The sequence below is a fragment of the Chelmon rostratus genome, chromosome 16 (genome assembly GCF_017976325.1).
Source record: "Chelmon rostratus isolate fCheRos1 chromosome 16, fCheRos1.pri, whole genome shotgun sequence".
Taxonomy (NCBI): Eukaryota; Metazoa; Chordata; class Actinopteri; order Chaetodontiformes; family Chaetodontidae; genus Chelmon; species Chelmon rostratus.
In genome coordinates, this window is record NC_055673.1 from 25,370,897 (window position 1) to 25,390,152 (window position 19,256).

A 19,256-nucleotide genomic window follows, 5' to 3' on the forward strand; every position below is an offset into this window, starting at 1 on the left:
TTGAGGATGACAATTTTATGTCATTTGGACAGATAATGATTAAATATAAAATTCCGAAGAAAGATTTTTGGAAATACCTCCAACTGAGAAGTTGTGTAATGTCAATAAAAAGGGAATTTCCCTTAACACATCTAACCAGTATACAAGAAATGTTACAGGCCAGACAACAGGTGAGGGGTGTGTTATGTCTCGTCGTGTCTGTTAAGCTGTTTGTTTGAGGGAGGTGTGGGAGGGGATGAAGACCATCACTGGCTGCAGCTCCAAAAAGGGTGCCCACATTGAGGGGGGTGTGGGGAGGGCAAACCAGCTCAACCACTTCTTCAATAGATTTAATCACCCTAACCCATTCACACCTCTGAGCACAGCAGCCCCCACCCTCCTACTCCTGCAAGCCATCACCAACACAGATGAGGACATCTCCCCTCCTCCCCTCACACCACCCATGACAATCACAGCAGCTCAGGTCTGTAGTGAGCTGAAGAGACTGCGCCCCAGCAAAGCTGCAGGTCCAGATGGAGTATCACCACGACTGCTGAAGGCCTGTCCGAGGGAGCTGGGACACCCCCTTCAGCGCATATTCAACCTGAGCCTGGGGCAGGGGAGGGTTCCCCAGCTGTGGAAGACATCCTGCATCATTCCAGTCCCGAAGAAACCACATCCTGGGGAGCTGAACAACTTCAGGCCGGTTGCCCTGACGTCACACGTAGTAAAGACCATGGAACGGCTGCTGCTCCATCACCTGAGGCCACAGGTCCACCACGCTCTTGACCCTCTGCAGTTTGCTTACCGGGAGAAGACGGGAGTGGAGGATGCCATCATCTTCCTGCTCCACCGATCTCTCTCTCACCTGGACAGAGGAGTGGTGCTGTGAGGATTACATTCTTGGACTTCTCCAGTGCCTTTAACACCATCCAGCCACTGCCCCTCAGTGACAAACTGACAGAGATGGGAGTTGCCACCTGGTGGCATGGATTACTGACTACCTGACTGGTAGACCTCAGTATGTGAAACTGGGGGACTGCAGGTCCAACACTGTGGCCAGCAGCACAGGAGCACCACAGGGAACTGTGCTCTCTCCGGTCCTGTTCACCCTGTACACGTCCAACTTTCTTTGGGCTGTATCAGGAGTGGACAAGAGGATGAGTACAGGAAACGTATTCAGGACTTCCTCACATGGTGTGACTCCAACCACCTGCTCCTCAACACCACCAAGACCAGGGAGATGGTGGTGGACTTCAGGAGACCCAGGCCATGTCCAGAACCGGCCATCATTAAAGGGGACTGCGTAGAGGTGGTTCACACCTACAAATACCTGGGAGTGCAGCTGGACAAGAAACTGGATTGGACTGCCAACACTGACGTTCTGTGCAGGAAAGGACAGAGCCGCCTGTACTTCCTCAGAAGGCTGGCGTCCTTCAACATCTGCAAAAAGCTGCTGCAGATTTTCTACCAGTCTGTGGTAGCGAGTGCCCTCCTGTATGCAGTAGTGTGCTGGGGGAGCAGCTTAAAGAAAAAGGACGCAGCACGCCTGGACAAACAAGTGAGGAAGGCGGGCTCCGTCGTTGGCACAGAGCTGGACAGTCTAACATCTGTGGCAGAGTGACAGTCACTGAACAAGCTCTTGTCCATAATAGACAATCCTGATCACCCACTGCACAGCACCATCTCAAGGCAGAGGAGCAGCTTCAGTGACAGACTGCTGTCATTGTCCTGCTCTACGGAGAGACTGAAAAAATTGTTCCTCCCCCACACCGTACGGTTCTTCAACACCTCTCGGGGAGGGCGACAAAAACAATAATCAACACAACAACTCCGAACCCACTACACACTTACACCACACAGCATGGACACACGCACTTTATTACACACACATCTATACAACTATATGCTGGACCCAAGTGTGGACAAACCGACTATTGCACACTGTTATTTTGCACAACTGCACTACTGTGCACATATTTAACTGCTCGGTTGTTTATCCTGTATTACAGATGTTTATCCTGTATAGCCTGACGTTCAGATGTTTATCCTGTATAGCCTAGTTCTTTATTTTTATTTCACTATTTTTTGTTATATTGTTATTTTGTATTTTGGTTTGTATTTTTACCTCTTACTTGAAAGTTGTTCTTTACTTGAAAGTTGATCTCTACTTGAAACTACTTGAAAGTAGTTCTTGTTCTTATTTTGCATGCCCTTGTGTGTCCACCTTTTGAGCTGCTGGAACTCCAAATTTCTCTTTGGAGATGAATAAAGTATCTTTATTTTATTGTGAAACCCTAATTCTCCTCTCGTTTCAGACCGTGACTTCCTGGTGTGTTTTCCCGCCTGTCTGATTGTCTACCCCGCCCTGATTGTCTCCACCTGTTCATTGTTATGTGTATATATAGTCGGCGTCTCCCCTTGTCTTGTGCCAGATTGTCATGTGCCTTGTCTCACGTCAGTCCAGCGTCTACCATAGCCATCGTCTTGTCATTGAGAGCTTTTGTTTTACTTTGCCTTTTGAGAATTCAAAACCTTAGCGTCCTTATTTTGTTTCACCTTTTTTAAAATATCTCTTTTGTTATTAAAACTGGCCTTAAGCCTTCTACTCCCATACTGTCTGTGTCATGCATTTTGAGTCCTGACTCTCGAGCCTGGGAAATTGTGTCAGGGTGGAGCTTCGAGACTTTTCAGTACTATGAGACAGTCTCTCACACCAAAATCCTTCCTCCTATCCTTCCTGGGACGGCCTGGGTGGTATTTTTTATGTGATTATGCCTGACCAAATGGATGTATGCAACTTATGAGATGTGAATAGCAAAGCATTATGCATTGAGACTTGTAATGTTGTTGTATGCTGATTTTTGATGATGATACTGCTTACCCTGTGATCCTTTGTTTTTTTTTCCTTTCTTGGTAGTGTCTGTTTTATTTTTGTCTTTTGGTACATTTTCATGTGTGTGGTACGTCTTGTATCCTTTGTGATTTTGTTTGTAATAAGAAAACCAATAAAAAGTGAATGACAAAAAAAGCCATAGAAAAGAGGTGGGCCATAAACTGTGCTCTGAATGACTCAACAGAGGGGACACATCTGATGTGGTGGGGCAGTTTGTTCCACACACCCACAACTGAAAGAACACAGCCAGCTCTGAGGAACCTGTAGGAGCCAAATATGTGTGTTTTCTGTTATAATGTTTCTGTGTGTCATTCACTGATGTGAAAGTGGGGTGTCGCTGTAATGCCAGCCTATTTGGGCTAACCTATAAAGGTGGAAGGAAGTATGTTGACGTCAGGTGTTCCACCCGGAAGGGGCAAACGGTTTTTGACCGCTGTGGCGCGGAGGGATTACTGCGAAGCTGTATGTTTGGTCTTTGATATCTGTCACGATCTGTGCATCAGAAAGCAATAAAGTCAAGTTGCAACAAGCGCTGCCTGTGGATTATTGAAGAAGCAACAGAATCACGGTATCTCAAAGCGAAGCGCGTCGACCAGGTCACACCAGGGGAAGACATCTCAGGAGTTAGCATTGGGCTAACCCCTTCAGAACCTCTTAATAATGGCAGCATTCTGCACATACTGCAGATGTGAGAGAGAAAACTCACTGACCCCCATGTAGAAGAAGTCAAGGCAAGATGCAACAAAATCATTACTTTTTCAAAATCTTGGAATGATTAAAAGGGCTTCACTTTTGCCAAGTTGGAAAAAGCTGCCTCTCACCACAGAATTGATCTGTTTGTTAAATTCAAATGCAGAATCAAAAATCATCCCAAGAATTTCACAAACGATGACAGTGGGTAGATCTTCCCACACAGAGTGTTGGTGGATTCATTAGGGCCAGAAAGAACCATCTCGGTTTTCAGTTTGTTTACCACAAGAGGCTGCAGTGACTGAAGGCTGTGGCATTTTGGTAGGAGATATAGCAGGGGACACAGGTGTATGTACAGAAGGAAGAGAAGGCGTTCAAGAACAAAGTTCTGAGGAACCCCATAGGTAAAAGTTTGACTGAAATCAATTTAAGGCTCTTCCTTAGATCTTAACCCATTGTTCAAGTCTGGTGGGAAGCAGCTCATGATCCATCCATCCATGATGCTGCTCTAAGGTCAAATAACAAATGATTGTGAACCTTTAAAAGAGCAGATTTGGTGCTTGAAACTGATTAAAACAAACAGGGCTAAATAATGATCAAGAGATATTGAGAAGGTAAGTGAAATTTACCTTCTAATATCAACTAGCTGAAGAAGTTGAGGAAGCTTTCATGTGTTTCTGTGGCATGGTCAGGAATACTTGAGTTGATTGCAGCATTTACTGGGTTATGTCAGTTGGTTGATATTAAGTCAGTGAAGTATTTTGCCCTCACTGCTTTAACAGTGCCATGGTATTGAATCACTTAGTTTTCAAGCATTTCATAGGACATTTTAGCTGTATCTTTTTCCAGCTGCACAAGCATTACAAATATTTTTGATGGATTGGGTTGATAGGGTGAGAAGAACAAAAACATGGGACACATGGATTAACAGATTGATAGCGGACCATGGCATCAAAAGGCACAGTGGTCAGATATAGCTGCATCCTCATGGACAGGACACTTGACATTCAGGGCCACATTAAAACTAATTCTAAGGTCTGCCCACATTCAGACACACGTTGAACAAAATTTAAAGACATTGTTATTTTTAAACTTCATGAGTAAATCTGTTTGAGAAACACTCAGCGTTCAGGTGAGGCCAGAAAGGGGAGCTAGTCCTTTCAAGGGTCACCAGGCAAGTGATGATGAGAATTAGTGTAGTTCCCTGGTGACCGGAGGTACCAACATTTGGTGTGGGCATGAGGATGTTGATAGTCAGGGTGTGTTAGTAAACTGAGTAAAATATATTATCAATGCCGTTGTTCGAACAAAAGGAGGGAGGATTCCAAATAATGACAAAGCATTCAACCCCCTACCTGACAGAGCAACCAGTCCCAACAAAAACTCCCCCACCTATTACATTTCCATTTTGGCCTCCAGCTTACCTTTACTGCAAAGAAATCGTGGCCTCCATTGGCCAACAAATCCTGATCACCTGAGCAGAGACAAACACAGCACTCACTCAGTACAAGTCCTAGAAAAGAAAGCATATATTATAACAATATCTGTTTTATTACAGCAAACAAAGAGGTGGTAGGGAGTTATGGGTTTGTCCTCATTAAACTTGAAGTCAAACTTGATGCTTAATAAAATTTGAAATCACATAAGGCTATTAACTACACTCTTTGGCCATTGAATTACAGTGTACATTTGACTGGATTGACTTCAGCATTCCAGTGACACCTCAGTTGTATCAATACCATGTTCACTTTCACCTGCTCTTGCTGTGTCCCATTCAGCCCTGCCCACACCCTACACCACGTTCCTTCAAATTTGCCCTGTGCTCACATGTTAGTAAATCTGGTCTTCAGTGACATCCAATTCTTTGTCATTTTGGAGCAAATAAATCACATCTCAAAGCTGTCCATATGGATTTCATGTGTATTAAGGTGTCATTGCTAATCTTAATTTGATGAAATGGATCTGAAAGTGTTCTATGACTCACATGATTTGCTGTATGTTCCTCTAAATGTTTTTTTTATTGTTATATGTTTGTGTTGCTGGACAGCATTGACAAGCCCAGTAACATCCTATCTTGTTGTGTTGTACAAGAGAATACAGTTTTCAGTGACTCACTGGTTTCTACCACCTCCACGTGGTTGTGATGGCACGGAAGAGCAATCCATCCATCCACGGTGGAGCCCAGAAGGAGCTCACTCAACCTGTCCACTGTGGAAACACACACACCCACACATGTTCTCTCATGAAACCACTGTCCCTGAGTGCGCCATCACAACAACCCTCTTCATGAAGTTTAAAGAGCTACGTGTGTAAGCTACCCTAGATATGTACTGATACCCGTGAATGCGGACTGTGATATGGAGTAATCATATATCTACAATTGGCTGTCACTATGGAACTTCACTACCAATTACTACTCATGCTACACCCTTCCACCTAGCGTCATTAAAAAAACAAGTTAGTGGTTTATCTCTTGTCCTGTTGATCAGAGCAGACAAACAAAACAGACAAAAAGAACCAGAAATAAAACCGTCTTAGTGGATGTAACAGTAGTGCTTATAAACACATTATACAATACCTAGTCCACACGTATGTGGGTATTTTTCCAAAACATTCTATGTATTTTTTGCCTTTAGTCCACACAAACACAGTTTTAGGTCACTTGTCTGTGATTTCATATAAATGGGTGGTAAGTGGTAAGTGGTAAGGAACGTGCGATCATAAATATCTGTGCCAAATTTCATGGCAATGCATTGAATACCTGACCAGATGTCAGTTGCTATTGGGTCTTCATGGTTAGCCCACTTGTCCTCTAACTTTAAGGCCATAAATTCAAAACCCAGTAGTGACAGATAGCATATTATATTATAGGAAGCCCTTGAAATGAGCGTTGTTGATCTTCTTTCAAGACTTCCTCTTGCTGAATATACTGACTTCATTTTTCAAATGTGTCTTTTAAGCAAAATAATGCTCTTATCTAGAATGTTTTCATTGATATGTGAAACTGCATTTCTTAAGTGTATTACATTCACAGAGAAAATTAGCACCAGTCTAATTCTACTGTCTAGGGTTCAGCCAGTCATAGCACCATGCCACCAGTTACCAAAGTCAACATGTTATGTCAAGTCAGTGACTTGATGTATATTAAGCTTTAAAACCAATTGCTTTCTCATTGGAAACAAGCACAGTTATGTCCAAACTAACAAATAAAGTATGACGCTTTTGTCCTATTAAATTGGGGTTGGATGCGCACACTATCTACCTTCTTTAAAAACTAAGGAATAACAATTGTTTTTGATTGACATGAAAATTGATGTGTTACCCTCAGCTGTGGCATCCAGTAGGAGTTTCTCTGCACGGGGAGCTTGTGGTGTGTCTGCCCTGAACAAATAACGGGTGATGGGAGGCTGTAGGCCCTCCTGGCCACTTGTCAACTCTGCCAGCTCACAGAATAGAGTCACCCTCTCCTGCAGGAGCTCCAGCATTTCCCGGTCCTTCTGCTGGAGGTCAGCTATTGGGTGTCAGGTGAGGATTAATCAATCATGCATCTAAAACAAGTCACCTAACACACACATAAGCAATATGTGCTCCAAGGCACCAATATATGAAAAAAGTTGGCCCATTGTCTTTATACAGAGACACCACAGAGTGCACTATTACACTTAGACCATGGCCACTAAATAAAGAAAAAGCAGGCTGTGTTTGTCAAATTGTCAGTTGTCTGTTGATGGTTAACCCATGGTAGGTTAGTTACTGAATTACCTGGCTTTGACAAAAAGTGTTTTGTCATGGTCATTTGCAGTACTCAAAGTGTAATACTGCATACCTTGACCATTTTAACACCTGCTAGAGAGACAGAAATTTGTACAAATTGAAACACAAAAAAAAGAAGAAAAAGAAGAAATTAGAATTTAATTGTTGATTTGGTATCACTGCATTATAAGTCAACTGAAGGATGCAAGTGAATGCAATAATCATGAATTATAAATATGTAGTTGGAAAAACATAATCAATTTTTTAAAAATGGGGACACAGGTTTTGTAAGTCGACTTATTAATTTACCAACTACCAACAGTTAATTACGACCAGTCACTGCCTAATAGGGTAGGGAAAAATTGACTCCCAAAAGAGAGCAGCTAACAATGATGAAAACATATCACAATTCAGGCTGATTATTAGGCGGCTTTTATTGCTTTTAAATTAGATTTTGTTTGAATATCAGGGTCTTTGTGGTAAGAAGTACTGTATATATTGTTGTAGTCACCATTTGTACTACATTTAATTCTCAACTGGTCAAAAATTGAGTATGAATATTCTTTTAAGCGGGAACAAGAATTCATATTAAGAGACAGAATAAATCACAGTTACTCAGAAATATGAAAAGAAGTTAAAAATAGTGGGACTGTGTAGTGGTAGCGCAAAATGAAAATGTGTCTTTTATTGTGTCATTAATGTTTGTCTCCTCACCTTTGAGTCTCCTCAGATGGGCCTTGTGTTCAGTCTCTATGAGGGGGAACTCCTCTCTTGATGGGCATCTGAATACAAAAAAGTACAGACCACACAGATCCTCTTATCAGACATGGATGTTTGTTTTTTGTACTTACTTACTCACACTTTTAAAGTTATATTTACTTATATTTTTGGAGTTGTGAAGAATCACTGAAACATATGAGACACTGATACAAGACCCAGAAAAACAGCTACAATGATGCATAACCATGCATCATGTCAATCTAAAGAGTTAAAGGAAAACTGCTGCTCATTACGACTGGTTTCACTTCTGTATTTCTGGTCATTTATTAACAATAATAAGTGGTGTTTTGGGTGAATTATGAGGATACAGTGGCGCATATGTTACAACAATGGTGTTGCTGGGACTATGGATTATCTTTGTCTATGAATTTAAGGTGTGGGTGTGTAAAAGTTTGCATGTGTGTGTACATGTGAAATATGCAGCTGTGTAGATGGGGCACCAGGAGAAAAGGACGGACAGAACAAGTAGTTAGTATATAATGGAAGTAGGGCTCCTTGGGTTGAATTTAGGAGAGGTTGTCACCAGGTCCCCAGTCCGCCCAAGCTGCAACTACCACACTTGAAGTCAGTGTGAAGTTCTTTAAAGGACAGTGCCATTGAGGGATTCTAGATGCTGGTGGAAACAAGTCCGTGCTCCAGTTGAGTCTGATTCAAATAGTGTCAGCTAATAAATAATCAAAACATTTTTCAAATAGTCACAGTTCGCTTGTCATGTCATGTGTCTGACTGGACAGTCTACCTGCCCATTTATCTACATTCCTTCCTACCTGCGCACACTTTGCCTACATGACCTGATTCTATGCTATTCTTCAGAGAAAGTGCAGCCAAAATTTTCCACTGTTAACATGCTAGCTTGACAGCTGTAAGCACAATTGTAACATATAGATCAGGCATCTCAAACCGGTTCCATAAAGGGCCACGTGGCTGCAGGTTTTCATTCCAACCCAGGAGGAGCACATCAGGCCAACCAATCAACATCAAGGGATCACTTAGTTATCAGCTGAAGACTGAGATCAGCTGATTAATTGATTCCAGCCTGGTGTGCTCCTCCTGGGTTGGAATGAAAACTTGCAGCCACACGGCCCTTTTTGGAACCGGTTTGAGATGCCTGACATAGATTGTTGTTTACATTCATTATGATAAAGCTGCATGTTTTCTTACATTTGAATGAGATGAGGTAGTTGGATATGTATAGCAATGATAACTAGACAATTCCGGCGCCGCCGAAATTTTGACAGTGGCAGGAGAGGGCTGCTGGTCTTATTAACTGGATCAATAAACATGAATGAATTTAATGGAAATGAACCATCTCTATTATCATCCAAAGTTTCCTTTTACTAACAGAGCTATCAGGGCTGTCTGTGTGTATTTAACTGTATTTGTGTGTGACTGTGTCTGTGTGTATGTATCTGTCGTTGTGTGTGACTGCGTATGTGTGTGTCTTCGTCTGTGTGTGTGTGTGTCTGCTTGAACTACACATTTATCAAATTATTTTGAACAAGCAGCCCAACCAGTTCCTACATGGAGATGTGTCTGGTATATGTGTGTCTGAATGTGTATGTGTGTGCGTGTGTAACTTCTGCCCCACCTGCTGATAATTACCTCTCTAGCTCTCCCACTTTTTACCTGTTCTTGAACAGCTACTTTTTCGCTGTCGGTTTCTTCCGAACAACTTGTGATTGTGACAAAACCGTAGCTGCTATCAAAAAAACGATTACACTGTGAGATGCGGACAAGTCTGGGCCAGATGTACGTGTGTTTTATGTCTAGATATTCTTTAGAAAAATGACTAAATGTTCGATTTAAAAAGACACACTCCGGCAGGCTGCAACTCAGAAAACAGGAGATTGTATGGGTTTAAATGAAGCAGCAGAGCAGGGCAGCTGGTGCAAGATCCCTCTTTATTTAAATTTGGTGGGGGCTAACCCTTTAAAATTGAACTTTGACGAGAGAAGAAAGGTTTATCTACAAAAAGATCCAAAAATTATGTGTCTCCTATTCACCGTTTGGATTTTACGCCAATTTTAGAAAAAAAATTCAGGCTATTTTTCAATGGCTCTTTCGCTCTAAATGATGATGTCATCCACTCTTGGGGGAGAAATTCTGAGCATTTTTTGAGAAACTTTATGGTCTTCAGATGGTCATAGCTCAAAAACCGTAAGAGATATCAAAAAATGTGCGGCGGTTCATTTTGAGACGACAAAATTATCTACGTTTTAAAGTTTGAATGAAGTCTCTAGGAGAAAGTATGGCGAAGCAGCGGACAATTGAAAAAGGCTGAAATTTGAGTAAATTTCCCCATTCATTTCTTATGGGGAATTCTTCGCAGTTTTTTGCATATAACTTTGTGAATTATTGACGAAAGAGCTATAAAAGTCGTAGCACATCATTCCCGATCGAGCCGCACATTTTTTTAATATATATTTTTATTAGGAGGTAAGGCACATTAGAGCAGAAATGTCATAATTACATTGAAAGTCACATCACGCCTGCATCACAGTTTAAAATGTTACAGTAGAAACACTGTGCATCAAGAGGAATGAAAAGCAAGGCACAGAGTCCGCCTCCGAGAATGTTTTCTTTTTTTTGTATTTGCGGCCCAACAGGAACATGAACGGGCAGCAAACAAACAATGTACAAATAGAAATAATGATAGTGATAAAAAAAAAGAAAATTAATAATAATAAAATAAAAACAACAAAAAACAAATAAATAATAATAATGATAAAGATCAGAAGAAAAGGAAGGAAAGGAGGTTGGGGTCCATCAATCAGGAGGCATAGACTGCAGAGAGCGAAAGAATGTTAAAAAGGGAAGCCACTTGTTATAAAATTTATCAGAATTCCCTTTCAAGGAATAACTGATCTTCTCCAGCTTCAGAAAGGACATGATGTCATTGAACCACTGAGTGCTGGAGGGAGCTTTGATTGACTTCCAGTGAAGAAGAAGATGGCGTCTTGCCAGTAAGGAGGTAAAGGCTAAAATATCTAATTGGTTAGAGGTGAACCGGTTGTGGTCTTCAGGGAACCCGAATATAGCGACATGGGGGGAGACTTTTATGGTCATTGAAAGTATTTTTGACATGGTATCAAAATAATTCTGCCAGAAACAAGAGAGTAATGAACAAGAATAAAACATATGAGTTAAGTTACAAGGTGAAGCATGGCATTTGTCACAATCATCTGCGATGCTGGGATAGATTTGTGACAATCTAGTTTTGGAATAATGGACTCTAAACAATACTTTAAACTGTATAAGTGTGAGACAAGCACAGGCTGAGCTAGTGTGAATTTTCTTAAGAGCAGTGTCCCACCAGTTATCTCCCAGATGTAGACCCAGTTCTTGTTCCCAAGCAGTCTTGACTTTGGTAACTGGTGAGCAATCAAAAAACAGGATTTCATCACAAACTTTGGAGATGAGTGACTTCTGAAGTGGATCGTGAGCTAGAAGTTCCTCCCACTGTAAATTTGGAGGTAGAGACGGAAAAGCTGGAAACAAAGCGTTAGCGCAGTGTCTAATTTGGAAGTAATGGAAGAGATGGGAGGGTGGGAGATGAAATTCTCTTGAGAGATCTGTAAAGCTGCGAAAACTGCACATTTTGATATATAGTTTACAAGGGTTTTCTCAAAGCTGCAGGACTAGTTATGCACTGAAATTCTGGCGGAAGATGAAAAATGGGAAGAAAAAATGCATGGGATAACAATAGTTATCACTCGCCTTCTGTAGCTCTTTGGGCTATAGAGGCGAGTGGCTCTTGCATTGCCTCGTGCCACTAATGATGCATTGCGCTCCAATACACCACCCCTTAGCCAAAGAATGACTGAGACTTTTGGTCAGCAGCGAGCAAGCAAAAAGCACACACCTGCACCATCAAGAGGTAACTGCTGGGCCAAGGAGCTGATTCAGACTGAAATACTGCATGGTATATTTGTGACAGCTATTTAGTATGGCTTTAAATGACTATGGCAACCAGTCTACTCCTCTCCCCAACGGTCTCTCATGGACTCCTCCTCCAGCAGTAGTCAGGCACTACCCCATCATGTATTTTGGGGAAGTGGCTTTGGAGGGAAGCCTGAAGGGAGGGGTGGGATTTTTTTTCAGTTGAATACTTTCAAAAGTGAGTTTACTCTTAAGATAAGACTAATCCCAACAATTAGGGAGAAATCAGTTAAGAGTCTAGGACGGTGGTACAATGTGGACCTGAATGATGTTGAACAGGTTGTGCAATTTAGAAAGGATGTTGCAGAAGGGCTGGAAAGAATAGATAAATCAGGGCTCCCAGGAAAACTGAGGTTGTGGTGCTTGCAGTTTGGCTTGTATCCTAGGTTAATGTGGCCAATGTCAGTATATGAAGTCCCATTATCTGTAGCAGAGAGAATGGAAAGGCTAGTTAGCTCTTATATTAGAAAATGGTTGGGTGCTCCCAGGTGCTTAAACAATGTAGCTTTGTATGGGAAAGGAATGGTTCAGCTGCCAGTATCCAGTCTAACAGAGGAGTTTAAATGCACTAAGGTTAGGACAGAACTTTTATTATCTGGGAGTAAGGACGTGTTAGTTAGCAATGTGGTTCCGAATCCTTCTGGGGGGAGGAAATGGAACCCAAGGGCAGCAGTGTAGGAGGCAGATGCAGCTCTTAGAGATGCAGAAATAGTAGGAAATGTTCAATTTGGCCGGGGAGGCTTGGGGCTTGGCCCAGGCAAACCAGTGTGGAATAAAGCAGGTCTAAAGGAGAAAAGAAAGCTTGTAGTGGAACAGGTGCGTAGGCAGGAGGAGTTCTTAAGGGGGGCAAAAGCAGTTGGTCAAGCCAAACAGGGACAATGGTTGAATTGGGAAGGTGTTGAGAAGAGGAAACTTAGTTGGAGGGACCTGTGGAATATGGAGGAAGGCCGTATTAAATTTCTGATAGGGGCGACATACGATGTGTTGCCAACCCCGCAGAACCTAAGTCTCTGGGTACAGGGCAATCAATCGTGCCCACTCTGCTCAGGTACAGCAAGTTTAAAGCACATTTTGTCAGGTTGTAGAATTAGCTTATCACAAGGCTGGTATACATGGCGGCATAATCAGGTGCTGAGAAGCTTAGCTGCAGGCATTGAAGAGAGAAGGAAGCAGGTGAATTCTGGAAGTTCTAGAAAGGAGAGGTTAGATGTGCAATTTGTTCGAGAGGGGTAGAAAAATAGAGCTGCTAAGTCAGGGAGAAGGCAGGTAGGTGGCTGCCTGGTAGGGGCTGATGATTGGCAAATGCAGGTCGACTTGGGAGGAAAGCTAGTTGTGCCCCAGGAAATAGTTTATAGTAATCTGAGGCCGGACATTGTCTTATGGTCCATGAGTAAAAAGACTGTGTTTTTTATTGAGTTAACAGTCCCTTGGGAAAATTCAGTGGAGGCAGCTTATGAAAGGAAGAAGACTAAGTATGCAGATTTAAAGACAGAATCTGAGCAGAGGGGATGGAAGACCAGGGTCTGTCCGGTTGAAGTGGGGTGTGGAGGTTTTGCGAGGACATGCATGCCTAACCCGGCGGGAGAAGAGGTTAAAGTCTGAACAAGACACCTCTCCTCTGCTCTGCTTTCCCCGCCCCATCTTCTCGCTCTGCCAATAGGAAGAGAACCAGGAAGAGGAAGTTTAGATAAGGTGGGGGTGTGGCCAGCTAGAGCCAGTGGTAGTATGATAGTATCTTAGCAGTTAGTATTGGCATCTAGCAGTTAACATTAACAGTATAGGTGAATCTAGCTTTATTGTCTTCTTCTGTTCCTCTTAGCAGGTAGCGGTTAGCACGTAGCATTAGCTAAATGGTAGCATCGGAACTGTATTGTCTTCTTCTGTTCTTCTTAGCGGTTAGCATTAGCATTAGCAATAGTTAAATGGTAGCATCAGTACTGGCCACTACCTGGAGCATCTCTGGGTCAGTTGAACGTGGCGGTGCTGGTTGGATTGTGTAGGAGCAGTGTGAACTGGCACTAGGGGGGGTGACTCTGGGACGCCGGAGTTCACTGCCTAACCTCCTGGAGGTGTAGTGGGACTAAGTAGGCGAAACACTGTTGAAGGGAGGTTTCCACCTGATGACCCCCAGAGACGTGTTAGGAATCACTGCTCTTTGGCATGTATAGAGGCAGATTAGAGCTCCAAGGTTCTTCACTGAGAATGAATCCTCTTTGGAGCAAGTATCTTGTGTTTAAATTAACTTAACTATAAATCTCACAGTGGAGAAATTTGCAGTAATGAAGCAAGAATGTAGTAGTAATGTAGTAATGAAACAGTAATGAAAGTTGCAATTAAGAACAGTGCAATCAAGCAAATGGGCAAAAACAAAAAGAATTTAAGAAATTTAAAAAATAAGGTATCCCATGCCTGTGAAGGTTCTCATTTATCCAGGTCATTGTAAGCTTCAGGGCCTTTAGTCATTCGCAACTGGACTTGTTGGTTTGTCTTGGAAGACGTTTCACCTCTCATCCGAGTAGGCTTCATCAGTTCATGCGCACCAGACTAGGTAGGACAGCTCTAGTCAATTGAAATGGTGTTAGGTTCAAGTATTTACCCTCTGAGTGAGGCCAACCCCCAAAACCAGGGAGGGTATCACTCTATTGTGAGGCAAACGATACCCCATTAAGGCGGGGTAGGATGCAACCCTTGGGTGTCAACCACAGTCGTCTGCCTCTTCTCCTTGAGCCATGTGTGAATGGCTTTGTTGTTTATTTTCAGAGGCTAAATTCTTTAATCTTTTAGGAAGAGATGAAAGGACAGCATTGTATGTGGGCGATAGGTGGTGTCTCAGACCCTCTGTTCAGAGACGGGTTTTCATCCTTGACATAGATGGCTTCTCTCACCCCTCTTTCAAACCATCTGTCTTCTCTGTCCAGAATATGCACATTTTTATCCTCAAAGGAGTGTGCTTCCTCCTTGAGGTGCAGGTAAACAGCTGAGTCTAGACCTGAAGAGTTAGCCCTTCTGTGTTGTGTCATGTGTCTGCTCAGTGGCTTTGTTTTGGTTTTGTTTCCCCAATGTATAAGTCTGTGCATTCCTCACTGCACTGGACTCAACACCAGATTGTTCTTCTGAACTCCTTCCTGCATTGAGGATTCCTCAGTCTGCCACTGAAAGAGCTGCTCAACTCCTCTACAGTCCAGTGTAAGGGGTGAGAGCTGTTGTCCATGATGGCTGTGAGCTTGGCCAACAGCCTCCTCTCACCCACCTCCTCCACAGAGTCCAGTGGGCAGTCCAGGACAGAGCTGGCCCTCCTGACCAGCTTGTTTAGTCTCTTCCTGTCCTGCTTTGTGCTGCCCAGGGCTCAGCAGACAACAGCATAGAGGATAGCAGGGGCTAACACAAAGTAATAAAATGTCCTGAGTCCTGTGCTCTGCACACCCCGAAAGACCTCAGTCTCCTCAGAAAGTGGAGGTGACTCTGGTCCCTCTTATACAGGGCGTCAGTGTTGTGGGACAAGTCCAGTCTATTGTTGAGGTTAACTCCGTGCAAAGAAGGGCCGTGCAGACTAAGATAAGATAAAACTTTATTTATGACCAGCCGGGGTAATTTGGGCATTAATAGCAGTAGGAAGAAAAACAGTAACAGAGGGCAAACAACAACAACACAGTCTAATGTTACTTGATGCTGGAGTTGAATAATCTGACAGCTGATGGAATGAAGGACCTGCAGTAGCGTTTCTTCTTGCAGAGTGGATGCAGCAGTCTGTTACTAAAGGAGCTGCTAAGGGCCCCCACTGTGTTATTCAGGGGGTGGGAGGGGTTGTCCATGATTGATGTCAGCATGGCTAACATCCTCCTCTCACCGACATCCTTGATGGTGTCCAGAGGGCAGTCCAGGACAGAGCCAGCTCTCAAGACCAGTTTGAGTTCAGTCTTTTTCTGTCCCTCACAGAGCTTCCACAACCCCAGCAGATGCCACGTGTCATAAAATGTTTTTAACAGTTTCCTTCACACGCTGAAGGACCTCAGCAGATGGAGATGACTTTGGCCCATCTTGTACAGAACATCTGTGTTGTTGGTGCAGTCCAGTTTGTGGTTGAGGTGAACACCTGGGTATTTGTACATGGTCACAATCTCAAAGACCAATAGACCTCACATACTGTGGTCAGTTGATGAGGTAGCTGATGGTCCATGCAGCCAGATGGCAGTCTACTCCAGTTCCTTCCAGCTTCCCCCTGAGCATTGATGGCTGTATTGTGTTGAAAGCGCTGGTGAAGTCAGAAAACATAACCCGCACAGTGCTCCCAGTGTTTTGAAAAAGATCTGTGAAACAGGTAGATGACTGTGTCTTCCACACCAACGCCTGGTTGACACACAAACTATAAGGGGCCCAGCTCGTTGCCCCCCATGTGTGAGGTGGTTGAGTCCACGTGGTCTTCATCCAGTGAGAAGTTAAGGCTTCTGACCTTGAATGGTAGTGCTCTCTGGGGTGCACAGTCTTTGGAACTGGAACCACACTCTCCTTGCCTTCATCCTCTTAGCTAAGATAATAACTAGGAAAACTAGGAAAGAGATCATATTGCTCCCATATTGGCCTCTCTACACTGGCTCCTAGTAAAATCCACAATAGAATTTAAAATCCTTCTCCTTACCTACAAAGCCCTAAATGTATATCTTCTCATATCTTCATAGTACTGCATTACCCAACTAGAACACTGCATATAATTTCTAATATTGTTATACAATTTTTGTCATTACAGATATGTATACCCACTGAGCAAGCAACGTCTGTGGACATCCAAGACAAGTAGATATCACGTCCGTCCATCCAGGCTGTAATCTGGATGTCCACGTGACATTCAGAATTAGTTGACAAATGACATTGAAAAAGAGTTCGGCCTGGCCCGATTTTAGACATCGACAGACAACCAGAACTACTTGAAAATAGATGTTCCAACAGGCCACAATCTGGATGTTTATATGACATCCAGAATTAGTCAATAAATGACACTGAGAAAAGAGTTCGGCCTGGCCTGATTTTTTACGTCGACAGACAACCACAACTAGTTGCAAAAAAGACATTCCAACAGGCCACAATCTGGATGTTTATATGACATCCAGAATTAGTCAATAAATGATATTGAGAAAAGAGTTCAGCCTGACCAAATTCTGGACATCTACCAAAGAAAAAAATAAGTTGAAAGGAGACATTCCGACAGGCCACACTCTGAATGTCCAGTGGCAAACACAGTTGGTATAGAATTCTGACAAGATATCATTTGGACTTCCACTGACAACCAGAATCAGTTGGCAAGTAATTAAATAACACTGAGAATTCAGCCAGGCCAACAAAGGGTCCTGGGTCATTTGAACTGTAAACTGGACAAAAAAAAACAAAAAAAAAAACACTTTTTTTATCTTGACATGCTCCATAAAAAGTGTGAATTAGTTAATGTACTGTCACGTTTAGATTTTGCTATTTAAAGTATTTTAGGCTATATTTGTATGAAAAGTACTACACAGTATCAATAAAGTTGAGTAGAATTATCCAGTCCTGTTAATGTCACCAGGCTGATAGCCATCTGCTGTGAAAAAACAGTTCTGACTCTATGGTGATTGTAACAACATATTTTGGACTCATGGTAGGTATCATTGCTTTTAACGATTTTTTCCAACCTTATAACATGGTAGCGAGTTCTTTAGCCGACCCAACATGGAAGGAATGTATCAGTTTTTCTCTACTTCAGTTGCGGATGGATATGACATCTGCCTGAAAAAAGGCAATTTGCAAAGGAGGAAGTCCTGCCACAGGAGTACTTGCACCTGGACTATTCTAAGGTAAGAAGTTAATTTCACATAACTTTTAACACTTGTAGCTGTTTGTAAAACACACGTGAGCTAGATAGACATTTCACTCTAAGCGACTTGGAAAAATAACGGTCGCTTGTATTTTAGCCACGTACCCCTACTACACACAGACACATACATAAACACATGCAGCCTACCTGTTAAAAACAAACAAAAGACTCAATCCACCCCCAGCTTGACATCACTTTGTCTGTCTATTTTTGCATTGCCTAACTGTATTCTGTATTCAGAATAGCTGAATTTGCACAGAGGTTAATTTACTTTATTAATCCCAAACTGGGAAATTACTTCTCTGCATTTAACCCATCACTGATTGAAACACAAACACATGCAACATGCAGTGAAACACACAGGAGCAGTGGGCTGCTGCATCGAGTGCCCGAGGAGCATATTGGGGGTTAAGTGCCTTGCTCAAGGGCACATCAGCCGGCTAATGGAGGGGGAGGGGGTACTCCACCACACCCAATTTTTTGCTGCCCCCCAATGGGAGCAGTGTTCCTAAAGGGCACAGTGGCGGCAACCAGTGCTCTCTCAGATTTGTCGTAGCTTTTTATTCCTTTGCTCTCTTGAAACAGGTGCTAGTCGTGCTGCACAAAAAATGGTTCTTTGTGTTTTGCTATGTGTTTGGGCCTTAAGCCTAAACAGTAGCATCTGTATTTATTTATCTTACATGATTTTTGTGTTTGTTTTTTAGCTGCTGTCATGCAGTGGGACAGTTCTGCAACAGAGGCCCAGATGAGGACTGCAGCATTTGACCACCTCAAACATGCTCCGGGGAGGGTGGGAGGAGGTGGATATAAGCAGTAAAGATTTTGTTTGCAGCTGTAAGAGTTACAAATATATGTGGACAAGACTTGGAGTCTGCTGCCTGCTAGGGTTGTATATCTCCACCACTGAGGCCGATTCGATATGCATCTCGATGCGCTGACACCGATACGATACAGTTACGATACACTGAAGCTCCCGTCGATACAGTGTGATACGATTCACTCCTGCTCACGATACGATGCGATTCAAAAATGATTTGATAACGATATGACTTAACTATAAAAGGATGTTTCGATATGATGTGATCATTCGATACAGTTAGTTGCAGTATGAGAGAGTAACAGTAACATCAGGTTTTTTACCTCAATAGCACAATTCTGCTTTACTGTCTGTATCGATTTGAGGGATGTATCTAATATTTGTTTTTTTATGGAGTAACCAATAAATCATATTTTAAAAAAGACATATTTCAGTAGACAGAGCATTCAGTTGTATTTATAATTAGCACTCCTAACTCCCAATTATGTTCTCTGTCTCTATAATTATACAAAATGTATAAAACTTCACAGTTAAACAGTTTCAGAAAGTACAGTATTAAC

The 19,256-nt window shown here is 42.6% G+C and overlaps 1 protein-coding gene across 6 annotated transcripts in view; it reads right to left on the bottom strand.

Moving 5' to 3' along the window:
* arhgef1a (Rho guanine nucleotide exchange factor (GEF) 1a) overlaps positions 1–19,256 on the bottom strand; it is a 96,612-nt gene that overhangs the window by 20,904 nt on the left and 56,452 nt on the right. For 4 of the 6 annotated variants that reach the window (XR_006007524.1, XM_041955035.1, XM_041955036.1 and 1 more), the window contains exons 15-18: positions 8,033–8,100; positions 6,888–7,076; positions 5,681–5,773; positions 4,990–5,078 (exon numbers count right to left, since the gene is read on the bottom strand). Coding sequence is in view for 5 of the 6 variants with exons in the window: in XM_041955035.1 (XP_041810969.1) it covers positions 4,990–5,078; positions 5,681–5,773; positions 6,888–7,076; positions 8,033–8,100 (439 nt within the window). In the remaining variant the exon portion in view is untranslated. The remainder of the gene's footprint in view (positions 1–4,989; positions 5,079–5,680; positions 5,774–6,887; positions 7,077–8,032; positions 8,101–19,256) is intronic. The other 2 variants (XM_041955038.1, XM_041955037.1) reach the window with 1 other exon arrangement.